We start from the raw sequence: 24,759 nt of genomic DNA on the forward strand, positions 1-24,759 counted from the left end.
CATCGTTTGATTTCACATGGAAAAAAGAAGAAGAAGGTAATTGGAACCATCGGAGCTCAAGTTTTATGTACAGGAACCTTCAATTATTAATGATATTCTTCTAAATAAGTCATAGACATATCATTTTCCTCTTATTCTTGCAAATAAAAATTTTTCTTAGGCTCTGTTCACTTGTTTTCCCGGGAAAGGAAAAGAAAATGTTTCCCGGGAATCTGTGTAGGAAAAGGTTTTCCTGGACTGTTCACTTGCGCAGGAAAAGGTTTCCAGGGAAACTGCTTGCCCTTCTTTTTGCACTAGTTTCCCAGGGAAACGAAATCTGTGTGTTTTTTGATCGGAAATAAAATCCCTAAACGTACTGAAACCGAAATTGGGGAAATGTACCAAATTTTGGTCGAAATTTTGGCAATTTCTGTACATTGCAAAATTTCGGCCAAATTTCGGTTTAAGCCAGGATCGAAATTTATGCTGAAACCGAAATTTAAAACCATGGTTGCAAGAGAGAACAGCCACACATTTTTCAGCAGATTTTGTCTTATTCATTTAATTTCTCTGAGGTGGCTGCTCTCTCATGCAACAGATAGCTGCAAAATTCCTTCCTGCAAAAACCCTAGCAAATCCCTAGCCTACAAAATAAAATGATGTCATTTCAGTAGTTTTCAGCAAGACAGATGGCTTTCTTTCTGTCTAACCTCTGCCGGACAAGGACTCTAAATCACAAACCTCCATTTCCGGTATAAGGTAAGTATCTAATTACCTACTCCCCCAAAAAAAACATTCTTATTGCAAGTATAGGTGATCATAAATTAGCACCCCTTATAGGATGATTCACACCCTTTAATGTGAATTGACGTCAAAAAGCGTAAAAGTCTTACGCTTTTTTATGCTTTTTTGACGTCAATTCACCTTAAAGGGTGCGAATCATCCTACAGGGGGTGTGAATTTATCATCAACCTAAATCAAAACCCCTACATATCTGCTTGAAGAAAACCTGAAAAATTATCTCCTTATTTACAATTGAGCCTAGACTCAACAAAATCTTCAGAGGAATCCATCTCTTTTTAATCTCATCTGGTTTACGAATTGCAGGTATTCTTTTATTCTTTTCTAGGGTTTCGAGCTTTCTCTTGGTTTGTTCTTTACTTGAATTTAACGATAGATCCCTCCTACCTCTATTTCTTAGCTTTTATTTTTCACTGTTTTATTTTTCCTGCGTATGCTTTTGTTTATCTTCTTCGAGTAGATCGTGAATTTCCATGTAAAGCTCGTGATTTGTGGAATAAATACGGTGAAATTAAGAAATGCTAATTCACGTGCGGTATGTATATGGTCTAATCATGCGCGTATAAATCAGTTTTTTTATAGCTTTTCTTGCAAATATCTCATCAGCCTTTGGATCTTAATCCTACGGTAGTTTTTATGTCCCGTACAAAAAAAAACTGATTCGTACGTGTATCCACACTTTATACAATCTCATATATATATATATATATATATATATATATATATATATTTCAAGCAACTGTAATATGATCATGGTTTTAAATTTCGACCGAAATCCGAAATTTCGGTGGAGACCGACACCGAAATCACCCAAAACCGAAACGGTCATTTATTTCGGCCGAAATTTCGGTTTTTCCAAAATTTTCCCCAAAAAATCTGTTTTTTAAAATATTAATTTAATATTTCACCGAAATTTCGGTAATTTAGGCCGAAATTTAATATTGAATAAAATATTAATTTCGGGTTTTGTACAAGATTTCGGTCGAAATTTCGAAATTTCAAGGTCCGAAACCTGTACCGAAACCGAGATTTTAAACTTTGAATATGATTATTAGCAAATAATGATTATAATAGATAAATGATATACTTTTATAGCTTGCAAAGAGTTCTTAATGTCCCATTTACAAATAAGATTAATTTCAAATGATCTAATTTGCAAATAACAATCAACTTTGGTGGCATCCAAAGAGGCCTTCAGGACCTCATAGGATGCACAACAAAATCTTTTTTTTTTATGATTGCAATGTTTTATAAAAGACATAAAAATATAATATATATGGTAAGTTAGAACATTTTTTATAAGATTTTTTCGTTGTTGCGAAAAAGGCTAAAATTCATTCATGCGATGTTTCTCCTTGCAATAAATATATTCTCTTTTGTGTACGTACGATAAAAAATATATGACTTACATTCAATCAAGCCCTTAGTATATTGCGAGAGATTGTTGTTTTTTAGTATCTTGATGTAAACATTCATCATAGATTTTATTATATGATATTGTTTTATGCAAAATATTATATTTTGCATATTTGCTATAAGAAAAATATCCCAAAGAAATATTTGTTGCGCATCCAATCAGGTGCTTTTGTTATTGTATAGTTGCATGTAAATGTAATATTCGTTGCTTTTTCCCTACTAAATCTTTTTGGTATGGTTCAAAAACAAATTTAGTACTCTATACAGTAGGTATATGGATTAATTTTACTGTGTCATCTTGATAAAACAAAATTAGTAAAAGAACGGCTAAAATATTAGTTGAAAACATGAAAAATATACATTCAGTTCTCTCAGGTAGCATCACTATGTTGCCTGGATATGGTTACGGGTTTATGATACAATAAAGGACCAAGTAAGGGATCCTTTAAACCTTAAAATCTTAGGATATGAGTACGGCATGGATCATATATGCTTATTTCATGCAAGGGTATCGATTCTTAAAGCCAAGGACATGTGGATACATTTCTATACTAAGTAGAAAAAATAAAAGAAGAAAGGTCGAAAGCTCTAATGTATTTTTTTGATCTTTGTAAAAGACAAATAAATTAATATGTTGTTTTTTTTATTTTAGTTTTTGTTATAAACTTAATGGTTTCCACCTTGGCCACAAGTGAGGTTGTATCCCAATTGGTAATGCTGACTTCGTTGTTGGTTTAAGTCGTTAGTGAAACATCATTTGTTTAAAAACCTTAACGAGACTAAATAAAACCACAATTGCTTTACATTTTTCTTTAAGGCAAAGGATCTAATCTCTCTCTCATCTTATGCTAGAGTAAAAGGATATGATATGAGCACTAAGCAGTATGCACTAAGCCTAATCTAAATTATCATAAACAATAAGAAAAAGACTATTAAAAAAATAAGAAAAATGTATATAGATTATTAGTATTGAAGGTGTATCCCTTATCCTTACCTGTATATCCTTAATATTCCTTATTGATACTGGGATCATCTAGGCTTGTGAAAGATCCAGGTATCATAGAGTCTAAATGGCCTGTTGAATGTGAACTGTCGGCCATTTTTTTTCGTTTCAATTGTCCATTTGGCCATTTTTCTCTTAACCTTCCAGTTGGCCATTTTCATTTTAACCGTCCATTCGCAGGCCCATGGTCAGATGGCTAATATCATTGGCTGGTTAGTTTTTGGATCGATTGGTCAACGACCCCTCAGATTTTGTTTCTTTTAAGGGTTTTAAGACTTTTTTTATCTAGATTCTTGTCAAGTGATAGGGAGATTTAACAAGCAATGTAGTTGACTTAAGAAAGCCCATTTATATGCCTTTCTAGAATAACAAGTAATTTTCATTCCATGGCTTACAAGATACTGTGGCTTATTAGTAGCTTGATGTGAACAGGTGCAGTGAGCTTCCACCTCAAGGCTATGTCAACATGATCACTTGTTTTCCAGTCACCACGTGTACAAAACAAACAATTTGTCTTGGTGAAAGTATCGGTAAGCAAATGTTGAGCAACGTTTGTGCAGCAACTCGGTCACCTTCCAATTCATGCTCTTTATTTTCGTACTCTGCGAAGCTTCGAAAAAGAAATGTGGCTGTCACTATATGTACTCGTTCATCCATTGGTCCTCAATCATTTGAAAATACCTGTCTTGGGTCAGTTTTTTCTAAGCAGGGGACTTCCCGGCATCCGACAAAGATGAGAAGTTTTGTAAGTTCCACTGAACATCAGACATGTCTTGGACTTTCATTACGATGTCGAGATATGAGCTTGAGGCTTTTAGTGCCAAAACATGAAAGGGTTTCAAATATCAGCTGGAATGTGAGGACTACAAATAGGCTACAAAGGAGTTCTTTGGGTGGCCTCATTTTTGGAGTGTGTGTTTGCCTTTTGAGTTCCGAACCAGTGTACGCTGAAGCAGCCATGGCAGAGAACGACAAGGAAGATGAATATGATTCATCATCAGTTGGCTCTTTGCATGGGAAGAGAGTTTACAATGATTATTCTATAACAGGTGAGAAACCATTTTCTATGGAGCATTTTTTGTCATTTAACCGTTATTCTAAATCCAATAGCTCCTAACTTCTTGAGAACTTACTGAGGGTTTAAGAAGTGGAAACTCATGACCACGACTTGTACCTCCATACATGCATTCTTGTTGATATATGCTATTCAGTCTCTCTTGTTGATGACTCATCAAAGCTTCCTCACCGTGAAATTAGTTACGTTCTTAAGTGCAACTTACTTTCGTTGATTTTGCCGTTGATGTAAATATAGTTGCCATATCTTGCAGGCATACCAGGAGATGGGAGGTGTTTGTTTCGCTCTGTAGTTCATGGGGCTTGTTTACGATCTGGGAAGCCATCTTCCAATGAGGGCCTTCAACGAGAATTAGCGGATGAGTTGCGCTCTAAGGTTTGTTATCTTTCCAACCTCAACTTCACTACAATTATGATAGTAAGCTGATTATTTTTAGCATTTTTTTCTGTTTCATTTTAAAGCTTTGTTAGATATGAAGATGGAACAGGTGTGGTTATTTCTTCTGCATGGTCATATTTTTTAATTGTATATACAAATGATGCAATTCCAATGTTTATTGTTCTTTTGACTTCTCCACATATTCCGAGTTTTACAGGTTGCAGATGAATTTGTTAAGAGACGGGAAGAGACAGAATGGTGAGTTGTATCTTTTTTCATAAATGTGATTGTCCCCATCACTCATGTTAAATTTAAGTTATAGGTTACAAATTTAACTTATAGGTTTCAGGTTTGTTCTGGTAGGCTCTGGTTTCCCATACTGTGAATTGGGTGACACAGAGTCTGGCTTGCTGGTTTGGGGCATTACAGCGAAAGTCAGTGAGCCAAAGCTCATGATACTCATCAAATTTCTTCTTTCTCACTGAAACAAAATCCAGATCAATTTACACTACACTTAAAATTGATAATCTTCATACAGGAGCAAAAACAATTGTGTCCTACATGATATTGTAATTATGATTTTGTGAATCACTTGACCTGCTTTTTTTTTTTATATTAAAAAAAAACTCTGCAGAGGCACATGTTTAATAATTGCTACATTTTGTACAGGTTTATCGAAGGCGATTTTGATACCTATGTTTCACAGATTAGAAAGCCGCATGTATGGGGAGGTGAGCCAGAATTGTTAATGGCCTCGCATGTTCTCCAGTAAGTCTCTTTCACTGCTCTCTCCAGCTTCTTCAGATGTGTCAATTCAATTAACATTTACTTGTCATAAATACGCATGTTTTAGTTGCCACGTACCTCATAAAATGTGATATAAACCAAAATGTATTGTCCATCCATTATGTAGTGTCCAATAGCATATATTGTAATAAAAAAATAAAGATAAAAATATTCAAATAGAAATTTGAAATTAACAAATTTTAAATATACCAGACCATATATTTGACATTTTCCTTGTGTTTCATAATCGTTTCCGTTGATGTTTCTCATCATTTCTAAAAATTTTCTAATGCGTTTCCTAAGACGTTTCTCAATGCGTTTCTCATACGATTTTCTATCGTTTTCCCATTTCTCGTGGAAGCGCGAGATTGTCCACCTTGCTTCCGTGTGGAGGGGGAGATTGTCGGGGGTTCCATGCGAAAACAACGTCCCACATCGGAATAGTGTAGAAATGTGGATGGGCTTATAAGGGAATTGGCACCCTCCCCTTAACGGCTAGTTTTTAAGGGTGAGTTCTACCCGGGTCACAACACGTTTACCGTCTCCGTTTCACATTTCGCTTCCAAATTCGTTTCTCACCCCGGTAACTATGACATAAACCCTAGACATGTTGATTGTAGCAGTGCTATCATCACTGGGACTGGTATTCCTGTTTAATTTACATGTGTCATTCACAACATGCGCTCTTGTTTTATCCTCCACTTCTTCTCTTCTTCCGTTTTTCTTTTCTTTCACTGCCAAATTTCTTGGAAATGGAATTTCAATGTCAAACAAGAAAATAAAGTCATGAAACTTACTGATTTTTTGATTTTTTTTTCGTAGGATGCCAATCACAGTTTATCTGCACGATGATAACTCTGGTGGGCTTATAACAATTGCTGAGTATGGCCAAGAATATGGGAAGGAGAATCCAATCAGAGTTCTTTATCATGGCTTTGGCCATTACGATGCATTACAGATTCCTGGAAACAAGGGAGGTAAATCAAGACTTTAGCTTCAATGAAAGTTGGAATGGCGGGTGAGTAAATGTGGGTGTTGAGTACTTAATGAGTTAATGTTCTCTTATTCCATCTTATATTCCATTGATTAATTACATGCATTAGTTATAGATCTTAAATCACGGGTTCGAATCACTATTTGCATTTTTTTTCTGCAAGACCAATCCATAAGCTAGAATGAAAATATACTCATCTTCTGGAAATGGCTACAAAAAAGTAATCATTTAAAAGCTAGATCTGTATTTAAATCTGGAAACAGTATTGCTTACAATACTGAAAATAGGAAGTAAAATAAAAGTTCGCAACATCGAGGCTTAAGTTGAACTTCTGAAACTGGGCCTCAAACTGAACCCAATTTGATGAATTCCAAAATCAGCCAAGGCAAAAGAAAAGCTGAAATAAATCTAAGAATATGTGTGCAGAGACAACCATTCATTTACTTCAATATTACACATTACTTCCTAGCCTCACCTTATTATCATCCAGATTTCTGTTTGCAATCAATCAGTGATCTGTATACTCTATCTTATTGGGCTTTTTGAGAGGTTCATATTGTTATAACAGACAAGGTCAGCCGCGGCGATCTTGTTTTAATGCTTTGCAATATTATAAGCTTGTCATAATTTTTACAAGGGAATTGCTAGCATCCATGCAGAAGGCTTTTTGCGGCTGGTCTGTCGCGCATCAGACCAGCCACCCTGTGAATGAAGACAAAAGCTGCTGTCTCCATTCATGAGGTGGCTGGTCTGAAGTGCGACAGACCAGCCACGAAAAGCCTTTTTTGCGATGGACCTTAGCAAATCCCTTTTTACAATAACAAAGTCTACGAAATCTTACTCATGGACGGTTAAAAATGATTTAATAAGTAAGAGTCTTCTCTCTTCCATGTAGAACCTCACACAAATGAACTCCAAGGACATGGCATTAAATTACATCGAAATGCTCTAAACGTTTTCATTTCCTCACTAAAGACCTTGTAACCAGTGCATAGAGCATAAAATAAATGGGTTCTTGTAAAACAGTGATGAATACAACCTTATGAATACATTGTATATAGAATTGTAACTAGCCTCGCTGATATGGGCAAAGATGGAGTGATACATCTGCATAGTAACCGAACTAAATAGTCTTTTATGTTCACCATTTTACTTGATTAGTGGTTAATCCAATCTAGAGGCCTTTTCACACATTTTAAATTGAGAAAGGAGAACCATATTAACTAGCTAGGTGACAATTTGATATTTCAGAGAACTCTAAGGTGCTGTTTCTTTCTATGTAAAATGGGCGTAAAACAAATTATATTGATGAGACAGGATGCGAGAGAATGCCCACATGAAATTCGATCACACAATCCCTTTGGTAGATAGATGCAAATGAGGTGATGTGCCAGTCCTCAAACCTCTTCAATATAACCAGTGAAAACTAGGCACAAAGGCATTAAAAAAAATAAAAATAAAATAAAAAACTAGTAGAGCACTTAAGTTCTCAGTTCCTGGCCAAGTTTAACTTGATTCTAATCGTAAGCAGCTATGCATGCTTGAGAGAAGTAATGAAAATTTTACAATGTTGGTTTGCAAGGATGATAGCCATACAAGAGTGGAACTCTTTCTTGCTTGGCCTGAGGCCTAGAAAAGCAAAAGAAATAGGAGGCTTTATCTAAGATAAGTATGCAACGCGAGGACTTCCCAAGCGGTCACCCATCCTAGTACTATTCTCGCCCAAGCACGCTTAACTTCAGAGTTCTGATGGCTAGCTCAAAGATGCATCTCTTATGCCAATGACACCAAAGGGATCTTAAATGAATGGAAATGGGATATTGATGGAATATAATGAATAGAGCCACTTTGAGGTTCCCTATGAAATGAGGCATGGAATGCTAAACGTTCAAACAATTACAGAATACAAAATCAAGTACTTTCCATTATTCTTTAGGTAATAAAATTGTTAAACAATGGAGAAGATAATTTCAATCCAATCAGGATAGGCAGTCCCAGGAACTTTTTTTTTTACCTTCTTTATGAATTTTTTCCATTTAGCCGACCCCAACTAGTTTGGGACAAAGGCTTTGTTGAATTGAGTTGAGTTGAGAATAGAGGTATGTTTGAAAAAACAGATAGCAAGTCCATTCAAGGATAAAAGAAACCCCGGCTTGCTATCCCTGGTGTTAGGTGGCTAAGCAATACGGCCAAAGCTCCAAAGCTGATGGAATGCATACCTATACGGCCAAAAGCTCCAAAGCTGATGGAACGCATTAGGCTAGTCCCTTTAAACCTATCCCATACCAGGTTAGGTTCAACTTAGTCCCATACCTAGGTAGGCCTCACTAAGAATTGTAACATTCCACCATGCTTCCCATGCCAGGCTAGGTTCAACCTAGTCCCATACCTAGGCAGTCCCCCACTAAAGACTGTAACATTCCACACGGGATGCGGTTGCTGCTCAGACATCAAATGTTACCCAACCTAACCCGACCCCGACCCCGACCCGGGTTGCACCCCTAGCCACATGTGCCATGTGTAGGCCAACCCTTAAAAGAGGGGCCACAGGTGAGGGGGAATGTTAAAGTATAAAAGATCAATTAACGCCTTCTCTAGCAGCTTAAGCTTTTCGAGTAATTGGTAGTTTTACAAGGTAGCTAACCAATACGCAAAAAACTCCAAAGCTGATGGCACATGTTAGGCTAGCCCCTTTAAACCCGTCCCATACCTAGGTAGACCCCCACTCAGGACCCTAATTTTGAGTCTACCTAGTTGTAGATCTTAATTCACTAGTTTTAGACCCTGTTCGTTAAGATTACGAGTACCGATACGTACAGGTGTGTAATTTTGAGTCCAAATGTCCAATAATTAGTTTTGGACTCCCAATCAGTTGTCATAATCTTAAACGAACATGGTCTTAGTGTATTATCACAAATTGTATGAGAAATTGGTTGCAACCTACCAATTGGCGCTACCATCTTAAAACATGAAGAATAAAATGGTCCCCCCCCCCCCCCCCCCCCCCCCATGCTACATGTAAAATGATGGGCCTCACCTTATAAAAGATGTTCTAAAACAATGGGCCCCATCCATGCTATGCATGAGGTGTAAAAAAATTTTGGCCATTAAAAAAATTTCATGGAAAGAAAACAAATGACAAAAGGAAAGAAACTTGCTTAGTGTAGACACCCCATTTTGACCTAGCCCCATTTTCAAAAAATAAAAATAAAAATCCCGAAAGCCGAGTCCCGAAGCCGAATTCACGGTCTCCCAGAATCAAGTCTCAAATTCCCTAAAAATCGAAACCCGAGTTTTGAAAGAAATCAATTCCTATGTAAATTGCAAAACAGGGCAAAAGTGGAGTGACGTATCTAAATGGATGTGTCATTACCAATTCCCTTGTGCTAAAAAAAAGAAGTGATATATTTGCCCCTCTCATTGCCAAACCACCCCTTAGTAATATAAAGGGGTAGTCAAAATACACTAGAAGGGGCTGTCCTAGAAAGAATGGGGGGGGGGGGGCAAAATGAGCCACCTCTCCACAAAGGGCATCGAATTAGGGCTTGTAAAAGAGATGTTTCTTCGTTTTTTTTGGGGGAGAGGGCAACAACACACAGAAAAAAAAGAGGGAGCGGCAGAAAGGAAGCCCCATCGCCACCCCTCTCCACCACCGTCATCCACCACCTCCGCCATCACCATTTCCCTACCCAAAACCCATCAAACCCTCTCCACTACCACCATAACCACCTCTGTTTCAGCCACCATTTCCACCTCTTCCATTTTCACCAAACCCATTTCATTTTTCCCATCTCCTCTTCTCCGACCACCTACTACCACCATCTTCAACCTTTAGCCACCGTCATCCACCTCCACCACCTCCACCAACAGCAGCCACCAAGAGAGAGAGAGAGAGAGAGCCGTCATCTTCGTCTCCTCCGGCTAAAATCCGGCAAACCCCACCGGCCATTCCATCTCTACCACGAAAACCCACTTTTCTAATCCAAATCCCCCGAAATCCGACCCCAATCCGGCCATCCCATCACCGATCTAACCCATCCAAGCCATCTTCTCCACCCTCTCTACACCACCACCCTCAGCCACCTCCATTCCTGCAACCATCATTCTCAAACCCATTTCATTTTCTTTTTATCTTTGAAAACCCACGACCTTCTCCGACCACTAACCCATTAGCAGCCACCATGCTCATCAATTCCATCACCCTCCCTTGCTGTCAAACCACCTCCTCTTCAAATTATTACCATCAGCCACCTCCGACCACCCCATCTGCAACTTCCTATCGAATTTAACCCAAATCCTATTCTCCACTACCTACCCCCCTCTTTCCTCACCTATAGTCACTGTGACCATCATCTCCACTGCTCATGTATTTAAATCCTTCATCGTTTGGACAGATGAATAGAAAAGATATTTTCTAAGGAGCTTTGATAAAGGGAAACGAAGGCCAAAGTCCACCCACTTTGGACATCAACTCAGGTAAGGTTCTACCCTTCAATTTAGCATATGGTTCAAATGCGGATCATGTTTGCCATTCTAATTTAGAGATTCCTTCTTTCGGGACTACTCCCTTCACGTTCCTTGGGATACTCTTTGCACTTCGGGATCCCATCGATTTTGGGAACACTTCGTCACTCCTCTCGGGTCAAGGCGATGACGGACGGCAACCTCTTGAGCCAAAACCTCCTTTCAATCAAAATGGATAAAAACTCATAAAAATCAAATAACAAAAATCCAAAAAACATCAAAAAAGCACTCAAAGCGTTTTTCGAAAAGCTGTTTCGAACTACGTTGGCTTGATCCCTTTTCACAGGGTACGTAGGCAGCTTGGGACCGTCATCCCAAGTTCAGTCAAACTTTTCAATAAAATCATTTAAACCCTTCAAAAAATCATTCAAACATCCAAAAAATCTTTCAAATCTTTCACAACAAAAATCAAAATGGGCAAGGATGATGATTGTCAGGTCACTCGGAGCCTTCCTTTCATTTCATTTCCGATTTTGATCGTGGTTTTCTGGTTTTATCGGTTTTCCGACGTTTTATCAGGTTTTGGGACGGGCGACGACATAGCGTGGCTCCTTCACAGGGATTGTTCTCGCTGAGCCCAAGGATAGGCTATGACGACCGTGAGACTTATTCGATCTTTAGCGGATCAGGATCACTGAGCTTGATTCATTAGAATCGCTCCCTGATCCTATCGTACGCTCCCTTTTCTTTTCCATGGCATTCTTGGTCCTCATGTACCGTTGATTTTCTGATTCATTTCTTTCCCTGTATCTTTTAGCTCATTGTGTGTTTATCTTTGACTTCTTATGTGCTACTGTTAGCTTGCTTACTTTCTTAGCATGAGATTGCTTATTATTTTCTTAGCATTATCTCTTACATAGGCTCGCATGATAGTGTGTTTATTCTATTGCTTTGGTAGTTTACTGCTGTGCTTATCTGTCATCTCACCTGCTTAGTTGTAGCATTTTTTTCATCTTATCTTGATTATCTGCTTAGCTGTAGTTGTGCGTGTGGATGTTACTGCTTTCCTAGATGTGATGGGTTAGGATTAGATGCGGTGAGTTAGGATTTTGATGTTTATTTTCTTTTGCCCATCCCCGGGTCATGCATGCTGAGATAGACGTTTTCTCGGGGATACTCGTTCCCATTTCACATGATTTTAGCCCAAAACTCTTCAAAATTAATTAAAAATGGCATAAGAGACCAGGTGCTTGCACTTGGGCGAATTGGGGGCGCTTAACACCTTCCCCATTCGTCATCAGGCACGGACTTTTGTATCTCTGGTTATCCGTTGCAACAGAGTATTTCATGGGATCGAAGGCTTACTTCCTTGGATGTCGACTCTTCTTTGCTATAGATACACCTTGGTTCCGGGTTAGTCCTTGAATCGAGAGGTATCTCATTTATATCGCCACCCATGCTGTGAGTGACACAATTTCAAGAGTTCTTTGGTAGAGCTCTCCTTCACATTGTGGAGATCTTAGAGGGTCGGAGTGGGATCTCGTGTCCCTCGCCCATTCGTCCTCGGGATCGGGGTCCACACTTAGCATGTTGGAGTAATTTTGCAGTCCTCTCGTTTTTCAAGAGAGAGTGCCACCTCATATGAAGTAAGGGCCGGTTTGGATGCCTCATATTTTGTATTTGGATTTGGAATTGAGTTTTGAATACAAAATTAATTGATCCCGCAGCTCATGTTGAGAGGTTGAAGAGCAAAGAGGGTGAAGGAAACTGTCAGATCTGTGGATTTTCAACTACTTTTTTCCACAGTATATTTGGAAATCTGATTTTTTTCACTGTCAGTCGCTGATTTGGAAATCAAAGGATTTGATCCGGATCCAAATCACAACACAAAAAGAGGTGCAAATGTGAGAAATCCAAATCCAAATCTTCTCTTCATCTAAACGGGCCCTAAACGATTTAGGCAAATTCAGCTATGAGTTGAGTTTTCTTTCTTGAAAAAGAGGAGCCACGAAATGGCTTTGTGCGTATAATAAGACCATTGCCAAAGGCTTGCTGAAGATGGAATACAAGTTAGGGAGAAACGGATGAGAGATGGCAAAATTATGTCTAGATGAGAGAAAAGAGTATTCAAAAGTAGTGAAATAGAGTAAATGACCGTTAATCTTGGCTTTATATCATTTGCAATTTAATACATTTTCTTTGAAGCTTGAGGTGGTCCAAGGAGTTTGTTGCACAAAATTGAATAGGATTTAAAGAGTAAGTTGAGGAAAATTAAAAGGGACTTAACTTGCTGACGTGTGCCCTAGATAGAAACTTTTCTCCATAGGATGATCCTAACCCTTCAATTTGTAGAGGTTAAAACATGGTAATATGCTATGGAGAAGATTTTGGGGGCACGGCTTATAAAATATGATGGGCCCAAACAAACAAACGGTTTAGATCACCCAAGGCCCATTGTTTTTTTCTTTGCCAATTCACCTGATAAGAATAACCGGGCCCAGTAGATGAATAGCTTGGATCATCGATTACTGGGTCCCATATCTGTTTCTTCCTGCTATCTTTACTTACCTGCTGCCACACTGTTGTTTATGTTAAAAAGCTGAAGCCTACAAAGAAACACATCAAAGGGGTAGAATCCAGTTGCCAAGAAGAAATGAATACAGTGAGATACAAATGACCTACAGAGAGAAAGGGAGGGAGTGTGTGTGTGAGAGACTGAGAGGGAGTAAAAGCCGACAGAAACTTATGCCTGCATGTGATGAGCATAAACTATAGAAAGTTCAAAACCAAACTCTTTTCACTTCCCAATAACTTTCAAATTCAAATGTAAAACTCTCTCTCTCTCTCTCTCTCACTCACTCAAATAAAATCCTTCGTGGGGCCCAACAAGTAAGCGATTTACATCTGGGCAGTGATAAATTCACCCACTTCTAGACATCATTCGCACCCCCATTTAAGTGTATAACCGGTTGTGAAGCCCACAGCCGGAATTTTCGGAACTACCCCATAACCCTCTCTGTGGTAGAGAGAGAGAGAGAGAGAGAGAGTTGGAGTTGGAGTTGTGGGGATAGTTCTGAAAATACCAGCTGTGGGCATCACAACCACTTATTCGCTTTAAATGGGGTGTGAAAAGAGGTCATGAAGGGGTGAATTTATCACCGGCGATAGGGCCTTTAGATCTTCAGACGAGACAGTTCTCAGTTCTCACTATTTTCATAAAAATACATGCACCTACTCGCCCATAAAATAATCTCCATAGATGATCTTAACCCCCACCGTATAAAAACTTCTACGGGTCTTAGAGTTAGGGTCATCATATGGAGATTAATTTTAGGGAAAGGTGGTACAGTTCCCTTCCCTATTGTGAAAGTAGATAAAAGAAAATAGAAATTAAGAAGAGGGTTAGTTCGAGGAAACCCAAGCCTCCAATAACAACACAAGTGTTGAGGATAATTGCTCGATGCCCTTTTATTCATTACGTGGACTCTTTTAAATAGAGAATACCAAATAAAAAGGAAAGCATAAGATTTAAATTATTTGCAAGCTATTGGACTCTAAAAAGAATCCTTAGCTATCCTAACCCAACGGTTTATTCATCCCTACATACTTGACACGTAACAAGAAGTCTATTTACATTGGGACCCAACAAATGAAGTTTTTATATGGTGGCCGACCGTCCAATAACAAGGGTAGAGAGAGAAAAAAACTCCCCCATTTGATTTTTGATCCAAATCAAATTCCCTTTCTTGACTTGTACCTTGATAAAAAATCATGGTGGTTGATTTTTTCTCTCTCCGTCCCTTTATATGTAAAGGGCGGCCACTGTTAGGCCTAAAATCGGTAACAGGTTATGGTAGGGCTGGGTGGTCCGGGCTAACGAGCCACGACTGAGGGGCTGGTTGAGTCCTGCGCTGCACAGAGTACAGACAAGAAAGAAAAGGGTCAGAGGACCAACCCGGAGTGATACTCCGGACGGGCGCTTCGACACTCAAGTCAGTATGAGCAGGAGTGCAGAGCAATGTCAGAGCAAAAAGCTTAGAGTTTTTGGTTCTCAGTTTTTCAGGACCCTCACCTTAGCACAAGTGAAGGCTATTTATAGTGATTCTGAGCCACCTGTCTAGGACAGGTGGTAGTTCTGAGCCAGGTGGTGGCCTCTGTATGGACCAGGTTTCATACCTAAGGAGGGCAGGTGGAGGTCCCTGATTGGTCCAGGTGTCACACCTAGTGGAGACAGGTGTTGGCCTTCCAACGGTCCTTGTGAGGGCCACGTGCCAGAAGCTAATTGGATGCTGAGTTCGGACCCCTCAGTGCTGAGTCCGGATTGCTGAGTCCGGATTCCCTCAGTGCCTTGTGATCGTCTCAGAGAAGAGATATCGCTTCTTGGCCATATCCCTTGAGTAGACCTGGAGTTGATAGAGGGCGGAGCTGATTGCCGCTTCGCAGGTCTCCGGCACCTCTTTTTCGACTGCTAACCGGTCGCGTGGGAGGACGCCCTTGTACATCAACTCTGTGGCCACCCGGGTATCCCCCAGGCCGGTGTCCGTTTTCTGCACGGCCCAGTTCGGGCGGAAGACGTTGTCGCCTCCAACCGATGCAGTAGCCGGCATACCCAGTACTGCCCCGCCGTGCTTTGACCCTGTCGCCGCTCCGGACTTGGAGCTCTGACCCGTGGTGTCTGCCCGGCTCGATATGGCAAGCTTATGCGTCGCCCGGCTGCTTTTCAGAGGCTTAGCCAGCGCGACCATCGGCGGAGTCGACTCCGGCACCTTCCTCTTCTTGCCCTTTGTTTGGGGCTGCTCCTGCGCTGGGGACGCGCCCGAGGACTGCTTGATTCTGTCCAAAAGGGACATCTGCTTCACCATTTCTGCAAAAGAGAACGGAGCGCAGTCAGAAATATGAAAGTTGAAAAACACTTTAGAAAAATAAATGTTATCCTAAAAGATCTACGTACGTGCCGGCGTTGCACGACTGACCCCGAGTGCGACCAGCTCGGCCTCTTCTTCGAACTCTGAGCAGTGTACTGGACCTCGCTTGAGCTCTTCTTTGATCAGAGCGAAGGTCATATGGTCATAGTCCTCGAGGGCTGGTTTCTTACTAAGGCGGCGAGTGTCCGGCGTTCTCCATTGTAATGAGAACGGCCACTGCGAGCCCGGCGCGGTGTCCTTTACATAGAAGAACCTGTTCTTCCATGTGTGAATGGAAGAAGGTATCCCAGTGATCATTTTCATTTCAGGCCTCTGGCTAATGTAGATCCAGCCGCCGTCCTTATGCCTCTTCAGGTGCGCACACATCCTGAAGACGGGCACGGTGGGGTTCCTACGGAGCCGGACTTCAAGAAGGTACAAGAAGCCGATCAGTGTTCTCCAAGAGTTCGGGACGACCTGTGTAACTGCCAGCCCGTAATAATTCAGTGCGTCCGCAAAGAAGGGGTGGAAGGGGAGCCTAAGCCCGGCCCGAAAGGCCTCCTCATATACGCAGAGGTCTGCGCTATCGTTGCTGGCCCGATCCCCTTCGACAGCCGCCCTCAGAATGTACCGGCTAGGAATACAGTATTTGTCCCTGACGATCTGAAGCCTGTTCGGCCACAGATGGTTCACCTCGTATAGGGCCCCGATGTTATACTGCGGGTTGGCTTCCATCTGTGCCTCCGCTAGCACCTCGACTGGCATACGCGACGATTGAGGAACTGCCGCTTCGACGTCCTCATCATCGTCGCTGGTTTCTACCCGGTCCGGTCCGTCCCCACAGGCCGGGATTGTGTCTAAGTCCACACTCATTTCCTCACCGCTCTCCTCGTCTATTATGATTACTAGCTCTTCGCCCTCAACACCGGCCTCCACTATAGGTGAGGCCGGAACCGCCCTCTCCGACGCCCCGGACCCCGATGCGGTACTGGTCGAACCGGACTCCTTTGAACTGGAGTCCGTCTCCGAACTAGTGCTAGACATAAAAAAGGAAGAAAAGAAAAGCTAAAAGCTAAAAAAGATTACCGAACTGAAGTGTTGGACGAGGACCTCCGGGCTCACTGATCCGAAGCGGGCAGAAAACTTGAGTAGCCGAACAGAAGAAGAGGAGAGTAAAAGATGAAAAGTAAGAAATGAAGAGTAAACTTCTGTATTTATAGAGAAGCTGGGAAGAGCGGGAAAAATCCCGCCCATTTCCGCCAGCCGGAGTGCGCCACGTCGCCTTCCGCATTAAATGCGCCGCTCGCATTAAATGCGCCGCCTGCATTAAATACAAGGCACAGGTCCCAAAGCGCCAGAAGACAAAAGACCTGTCCGGCTGTCCGGACAGGATATGGCGCGTTCGCTAGGCGACAAAAGCGCTAGGCGACAAAAGACCTGTCCGGCTGTCCGGACAGGATAATTCAAAAGACCTGTCCGGCTGTCCGGACAGGATATGGCGCGTTCGCTAGGCGACAAAAGACCTGTCCGGCTGTCCGGACAGGATAATTCAAAAGACAAAGACCTGTCCGGCTGTCCGGACAGGATATGGCGCGTTCGCTAGGCGACAAAAGCGCTAGGCGACAAAAGACCTGTCCGGACAGCCGGACAGGATAATTCAAAAGACAAAGACCTGTCCGGCTGTCCGGACAGGATATGGCGCATTTAGAGGACAAAAGACCTGTCCGGCTGTCCGGACAGGATAATTCAAAAGACCTGTCCGGCTGTCCGGACAGGATATGGCGCGTTCGCTAGACGACAAAAGCGCTAGGCGACAAAAGACCTGTCCGGCTGTCCGGACAGGATATGGCGCGTTCGCTAGACGACAAAAGCGCTAGACGACAAAAGACCTGTCCGGCTGTCCGGACAGGATATGGCGCGTTCGCTAGACGACAAAAGCGCTAGGCGACAAAAGACCTGTCCGGCTGTCCGGACAGGATATGGCGCGTTCGCTAGACGACAAAAGCGCTAGGCGACAAAAGCTTTCCCAGCAAAAACCTGCCCGGCTGGCCGTCCACAGCCTTAGCCGAACAGGACCACGTAACCTCCTGAACCAAGGACGTCCAGGAAGCCTGGCCGCCCAGACCTCTGGTCAAAAATTTAGCCGTGCTGGATAGCCGAATGCCTTCTGCCCGGCCGTACTCCTGCAGGCCAAACGCCAAGGCCAGGCCAGGGCGCCTATAGTCTCCTGTCCAGCCACTATTTCTCCTAGCTGAGTCTGAGCCCGGCCTCAGCTGCCTGGAGGTCTTAAGGCCGGCCCGACGCCGTCTTTACCTTCTCTTTGCTTCTTCTAGCCACTTTCATGGCTTGAAGAACCAGGGGGCAACTGATAGGGTCCGGACTCAGCACTGAGGGAATCCGGACTCAGCAATCCGGACTCAGCACTGAGGGGTCCGAACTCAGCATCCAATTAGCTTCTGGCACGTGGCCCTCACAAGGACCGTTGGAAGGCCAACACCTGTCTCCACTAGGTGTGACACCTGGACCAATCAGGGACCTCCACCTGCCCTCCTTAGGTATGAAACCTGGTCCATACAGAGGCCACCACCTGGCTCAGAACTACCACCTGTCCTAGACAGGTGGCTCAGAATCACTATAAATAGCCTTCACTTGTGCTAAGGTGAGGGTCCTGAAAAACTGAGAACCAAAAACTCTAAGCTTTTTGCTCTGACATTGCTCTGCACTCCTGCTCATACTGACTTGAGTGTCGAAGCGCCCGTCCGGAGTATCACTCCGGGTTGGTCCTCTGACCCTTTTCTTTCTTGTCTGTACTCTGTGCAGCGCAGGACTCAACCAGCCCCTCAGTAGTGGCTCGTTAGCCCGGACCACCCAGCCCTACCATAACCTGTTACCGATTTTAGGCCTAACAGCCACCATATAATTTCTCCAAACAAATGAACGGTTTTATTTCAATATTCTTCTCAGCTCCTTAAGGGGTATGAATTATCCAGACCTTTCACGAGGTGAGCCCCACAAAAACTGCACTCAAGATTTTTCCTCATGACTTGCAATTTTCGCCCTATTGTACCTTCATAGTGGGCCCCAAAAATGAGTGGTCAGATCATATTCAGGTTGCATTGTGGGGCCCATTCAAATGATCGCACGGACGGATTCCAAATGTAGTGGTGATTGGTGGAACTGCTAATGTACCACAAATAAGTGGGTGGCAGTATCATTTCCGAATTTTGAATAAATTCAAAAAGAAAGCCTTCCGTAATTTATAATGCTTCCTCTCTCAGATGAAAAGCCGACGAGGGGCATGTGGGTTTACTTTGTTCTTGTTTTGCTCACCGATGGAAAAACAAGGAGGAAACGATCATACCGGGTGCACACGTCGGTTGTGGGTGTGATCGTGGCCGTTGATCTTATCATGGTTTTAAATTTCGGTTTCTGTATGCGTTTCGGCCGTCACCAAAACCGAATTTTAGGCTAAATTCGGGCACACCATTAAAAAATAACATTTTATTTCATTCTAAAATTGGGCTGAAATTTAGAGAAAAATGCTATATAAATTTTTAAAAAATTGAGATTTTGGGTTGAATTTCGCTCGGACGAAATTATAAAAAAATGAAATTTCGGACGAAATCCATTACCGTTTCGGGTATTGGCAATTTCGGTTTATGGTTTACTTTGTCCATGGCCAACTACTCAGCCCATGGCCCCACAAATCCAAAATATATATGATCCAATCCAATTCAACAGCAAACATGCACCCAAACTATTGCTTTCGGTGCTGCCGTGACTAGTCCTGATGCATGTGCATCTCCATGTCACAAAGATTGACGGTCAAGATCGTCGATCAAGCCCGTGATGATGCGTTTTCCAAAGTCGGATCGAAAGATAATAGACGGCGGTGAATCAACGGTCCACGTTGATCGTCATCTTTAAAGTCTTTGATTTATTATAGTTTCTTTAGTTGGAAATTTACTTATTTCCACTTGGTCTATAAGAGTCTTAGTTTTCATTTAATTTTTGAGTTCTAGTTGGATTGGGATATTAGTTTGGGTTAGGATTAGGATTCCTTTTGCAAAATTTATAAATACCCACAATTGTTAAGAAATCAGGGAGCATTTGATTAATGAATTCCAGTTTAGTTGAAGAAGGTCTTCACAGACTAGCCCGGTCCAGAGTTGCCTGGCAAGCCCCCTGCTGCTTGCGAAGACTATCCCGCCGATTGAATCTCCGCCCGCCGGAAACGCAAAGCCACCGGCTGCCTTGCCCAACTTTTAGAGGTTTAGATTCACATCTAAATCAATCCCTTGCCAGTGTAAGTTTCAGCCCATATCCATCTTTAAATTCATCCATGTTTCTTGACAAAAATCAGTCCTAAGGTATAGCCGATTACCACCTTGCACCATCTTTTCTAAATCCAGCTAGCTTCCCTATATCCCACTAAAAAGTAGCCAACAGCCCTTTATTCCTTTGTTAAAAGTCCCTTATTTTTAGCCCCTAGTTTGTAGGCATTCTCAACAAAAGCCTAACAGTCCCTTTCTTCCATCCGATTATTTAAGCCTTGTATTCTCTTGAACTTTAACAGTCCACCCAACTTTCACCTTTAACCACTTCACCCATGAACCTAGTCCATTTTCTATCTTCTTCCCAAACAAACAGTACAGTAAATTGGCTACGAGAGCTTTTTGGAAGGAGACCGTGGGGCTTACCTCATTGAATACAGTAACCTTTTAACCTTGACCTCTATTTTTACGTCATAAATTTAGTCATAAAGCACGTATTTTTTCCGTATCAAATATGTTCGTTGGTGCCTTTTTCTTACTAATGGATTTTACTTTTCCGCCACATGCATGCCCCCACATACGGCAACTAACATAGAGTGCAAGTAACTACTTTTAAGAGTGATCAATGATATGCTTTTAATTATGGAAATTCTAGCGTCCATCGCAGAAGGCATTTTGCGGCTTGGCTGTTGCATGTGACACCAGCCACCTCGTGAATGAAGACAAATCCGCTGAAAAGTAAGCCCGTGTGGCTGCTCTCACATGCAACAGCCAATCCACGGAATTTCTTCCGCGATGGAAGCTAGCAAATCCCAATTAATTAAGGGGCTGTTTGGATAGGTGGAGCTTAGAATCTAGGTTTTAGTTTGAAAGCAGTGCAAAGTGCAAAATTATGGATTTTAATTAAGAAAGCTAGGTTTTAGAAATCTCTCCCACATTGTGAGATTTCTAAATCTTAGAAGCGGGACGATGGAAAGAAGGGCGAGAAATCAGAAAATGACAAATGGTCTCCTTCTCTCGTCTCCCATTCGGGTTCCCATTCGTGATTCTGAGTAAATCCAAGATTCTATAATCCCCGTATCCAAATAGTGTGCGGGAATATTGTTTCGAAGGGTGCTGCTAAGGAGACCGAGAGTGCAATCTAGAGTGAAATGGAACAAATCCCTCCCCCCCCCCCTCATGCCATGTAATGAAAAAAGCAAAAAAAAAAGAACTTAAGAACGTGTGACTAGGCTATTTGTTTGGTTCCATTCTTCTTGGTACCCCTAGGGGTGTCCATATCATTATTCTTGCTTCTACGGACGTAGACTAGCGTTCTTTAGCCCACGCTACGCGTGAGTGTAAAAAATTGGGGCCCCACCCATCATGAGTTGTAAAACGATGTGCCCCACAATATATAGAAGGACTCGTGGAGATCATGGTGCCTAACTGCCTGCAGGCTACATCAAAACTGAGCTAAAATGGTGGGCCCGTCCAACGCGTAAGTTTGTGTTGAGTTGGTGGGACCCACAATATCGGAACATATCACTGAGCATTATAGGCATTTTGGTCTTCTTACAAGATAACTTTCGTCTTCTCATATAAGGATATTTTCGTCTTCTTACAAGCCAAAAGATCTACTTGGGTATTTTGGTCATTTGGCACTGTTTTGCAGGAATTTGCATGTGAGAACAGCCACACCGGTTGACTCTTTCTCAGATTTTGTCTTATTGATTTAATTCAGGTGACGTGGATAGATATTCTCACAAGCAAAGCCAGCCGCGAAATGCCTTTCCGCGAAATTGTCTACAAATTCAATAAAACATCAGGGCTATTTCCGTCATTTAATTTGATGGCAGAACCAATTTTCCATCTTTTTTTTTAACTCCACCACCTCGAGAAAAACCCGCCTGAATATCTCTGTACACTTTCCCATACTCCAAAGTCCAAACAAAGCTTCTTTCTCTCACCTCCCTACCTGCAACACCACGTTGCAGAAACCCTAGAAAAAAAAATCCAAAAAAAATGAACTTGAAAAGGATGAGCATTTTCTCTACCTGGGTGCCCTCCTTCTCTCCTCCTCAACCCCTCTTTGCAGAAATTTTAACCCCTTAACAACCAAACAGAAGAAAAAAAATGGAGATTCCCCAACTAGGGTTTTCCATATTTATCTTCTTCCTCTTATTCTCCCTCGTCTCTTCCTTAAACTCAGATGGACTCTCTCTCCTCGCCCTCAAAACAGCCATCACAAAGGACCCTCACCACACTCTCTCCACCTGGAAAGAAACCGACACGTCACCCTGCAAATGGGTCGGAATCTCTTGCTCGGCCGACCGAGTTACCGGCATTTCCCTTCCCAACAAGAGCTTTACCGGCTACATCCCTTCCGTTCTCGGCTCACTTGATTTTCTTCAACACCTTTCCCTCTCTCATAACAACTTTTCCAATACTATCCCTTCTCGTCTCTTTAATGCCTCTTTTCTCCTCTCTCTAGATCTCTCAGGAAACTCTCTTTCTGGTTCTGTTCCAATAGAGATTAAAACCCTCAAAACCCTAACTCATTTAGACCTCTCTGATAATGCCCTAAACGGCACTCTCCCTTTATTTCTCAGTGAGCTAAGCTCACTCGCCGGAACCCTAAATCTCTCCTACAACCGATTTTCCGGCGAAATCCCAGAATCTTTCGGAAATTTCCCGGTTTCCGTCAGCTTAGATGTCCAGCATAACAATCTCTCCGGCCGAATTCCTCAGATCGGTTCTCTCTTAAATCAAGGTCCCACCGCTTTTGCTGGAAACCCTAACCTGTGTGGGTTCCCGTTACAAACCCCATGCCCAGAGCTTCAAAATCAAAACCCTACAAACCCTAAAACCCTCCAAAACCCTAGTAACCCTAGTAACGTAGACGATCCCCTTCCGAAAGGAAGGGAAAGGGGAATGTCGGTTCCGATACTTTTCGGTGTCGTTTTTATTGTCGGAACGGTTTTCGTTTCCGCGTGGTTCGTGAGGAAAAAATGGAAGGCAGGGGAGGGTAAAATGGTAAAGGGCAAAAGTGAGAGCGAGGGAGAGGGGCAAAAGGGGGAATTTTTTGTGGTGGATGAAGGGTTTCGGGTGGAATTAGAAGAATTATTGAGGGCATCGGCCTATGTTGTGGGGAAGAGTTGTAACGGTATCGTTTACAAGGTTGTGGTTGGGAGAGGCGTATCGGTGGCCGTTAGGAGGTTGAGCGAGGGAAGTGGGTTTTGGAAGTTTAAGGATTTCGGATCCGAAGTGGAAGCCCTGGCCCGGATTCGGCACCCGAATTTAGTCCGGATCCAGGCTTACTACTACGCCACTGACGAAAAGCTTTTGGTATCGGATTTCATCTCAAATGGCACTTTGCATTCCGCTTTGTATGGTATGTTTCCGCTTCTGTCTCTTAAAATTACTAGTTTCGGATTTTCTGTTTCGGTTCTGGGTTTCGGATTTTGGGTAATTTTGGATGTAAATGGTTCATCATGGTAAGATTAAAAACATAAAAGAGAATTAAGATATTACCATGGTAAGATTAAAAAGAGAAGAGCTGTAAATGGTTCATCATCTACTTCAATAATCTCTGGAATTCTTCATGGAAATTTTATTTTGAAATTCTTAGGGGCTGACTTATCTTTTGTTATCTCAATAATTCTTAGGTGGATCTTCAAATTCTCCATCACATCTACCATGGGCAACAAGGTTAAAGATAGCTCAAGGGTCCGCGAGGGGTCTAGCCTACCTTCACGAATACAGTCCCCGTAAATATGTTCATGGGAACATAAAATCATCGAAAATTCTTCTCGATGATGACTTTGAGGCCTACATTTCTGGATTCGGCCTCACCCGTCTCATTGCCGGAACAAACAAGTCCTCAACCCAATTAGGATCCGGCATTGGTTCGAATAAAATTCCTGCATTGTCCTCTGCTAACTATCTGGCTCCAGAGGGTAGAGTCTCCGGCAATAAGCTGACGCAGAAATGTGATGTGTACTCCTTTGGCATTGTACTTTTAGAGATTCTGACCGGTCGATCGCCGGATTTTCATGAGATGGGTTTGGAGAGCTTTGTGAGGAAAGCTTTCCAACAGGAAAGGCCTCTGTCTGAGATTGTAGACCCATCTCTTTTGCATGAGGTTCATGCAAAGAAACAAGTGCTTGCAGCATTCCATGTTGCACTTGGGTGCACAGAAAAAGACCCAGAAGTGAGGCCAAGGATGAGAACTGTTTCTGAGAGTCTTGATCGGATTGGATGCCATTGAAGATGTGTTGGGGCCTTTTCTTTTCTTTTCTTTTGTTTCCCTAGTTATTGAGCTGGGGTTGGTTTTTCATGTGGGAAAATGGTTTTGCTCATCGGAAACCTATGTAACTTTTTTGTGGGAGGAAAATCTACTAGCTTGAATTTTAATTGCAGGGTTTTTTTCCCTTTTTTGTTGTTTTTTTAAAAGTATTTTTCATTTTTTAAAGAAATCAAGGTGTCAATGAAGGAGATTCAATGACAGATTTGACTCAGAAATGAATAAGCACAGATCTGGTGGTTCCTGCTGAATTAGAAGGTAAGCTGTTGATTAAATAACACCAACTCTTAACAGCTTAAGCTTTTGGAGAAGTTGGTTGTCTCACTAGAAAACTATTCACAAATACAGGAAAGGGGATTTGCTAGCGTCCATCCACCAAGGCATTCTGCGGGTAGCCTAT

General features: G+C 42.1%; 2 protein-coding genes across 2 annotated transcripts; both read left to right on the forward strand.

The window, feature by feature from the left end:
* The first annotated feature begins 761 nt into the window (after positions 1-761).
* LOC143845455 (OVARIAN TUMOR DOMAIN-containing deubiquitinating enzyme 4-like) lies at positions 762-6,555 on the forward strand. The gene is made up of 6 exons (XM_077353809.1): positions 762-1,086; positions 3,632-4,248; positions 4,528-4,649; positions 4,870-4,910; positions 5,322-5,420; positions 6,261-6,555. The coding sequence occupies exons 2-6, from the start codon at positions 3,666-3,668 to the stop codon at positions 6,430-6,432; spliced, it is 1,017 nt and encodes a 338-aa protein (XP_077209924.1). The 5' UTR covers positions 762-1,086; positions 3,632-3,665; the 3' UTR covers positions 6,433-6,555.
* Positions 6,556-21,971: 15,416 nt separating this feature from the next.
* Positions 21,972-24,469, forward strand: LOC143845491 (receptor protein kinase-like protein ZAR1). The gene is made up of 2 exons (XM_077353861.1): positions 21,972-23,447; positions 23,722-24,469. The coding sequence occupies exons 1-2, from the start codon at positions 22,190-22,192 to the stop codon at positions 24,321-24,323; spliced, it is 1,860 nt and encodes a 619-aa protein (XP_077209976.1). The 5' UTR covers positions 21,972-22,189; the 3' UTR covers positions 24,324-24,469.
* The last annotated feature ends 290 nt before the right edge of the window (positions 24,470-24,759 follow it).

Source organism: Tasmannia lanceolata, unplaced genomic scaffold (genome assembly GCF_043159265.1).
Source record: "Tasmannia lanceolata isolate RefF3 unplaced genomic scaffold, GAP_Taslan_0.1 ptg000015l, whole genome shotgun sequence".
NCBI lineage: Eukaryota > Viridiplantae > Streptophyta > Magnoliopsida > Canellales > Winteraceae > Tasmannia > Tasmannia lanceolata.

What these genes read in the sequence shown, in the direction of transcription:
- LOC143845491 (XM_077353861.1), top strand. Translation starts at nt 22,190, where the DNA reads ATGGAGATTCCCCAACTAGGGTTTTCCATATTTATCTTCTTCCTCTTA. An exon ending in TTTGCATTCCGCTTTGTATG is followed by an intron (nt 23,448 to 23,721) that starts GTATGTTTCCGC and finishes AATAATTCTTAG; the next exon opens with GTGGATCTTCAAATTCTCCA.
- LOC143845455 (XM_077353809.1), top strand. Translation starts at nt 3,666, where the DNA reads ATGATCACTTGTTTTCCAGTCACCACGTGTACAAAACAAACAATTTGT. An exon ending in AGACGGGAAGAGACAGAATG is followed by an intron (nt 4,911 to 5,321) that starts GTGAGTTGTATC and finishes CATTTTGTACAG; the next exon opens with GTTTATCGAAGGCGATTTTG. An exon ending in ATGGCCTCGCATGTTCTCCA is followed by an intron (nt 5,421 to 6,260) that starts GTAAGTCTCTTT and finishes TTTTTTTCGTAG; the next exon opens with GATGCCAATCACAGTTTATC.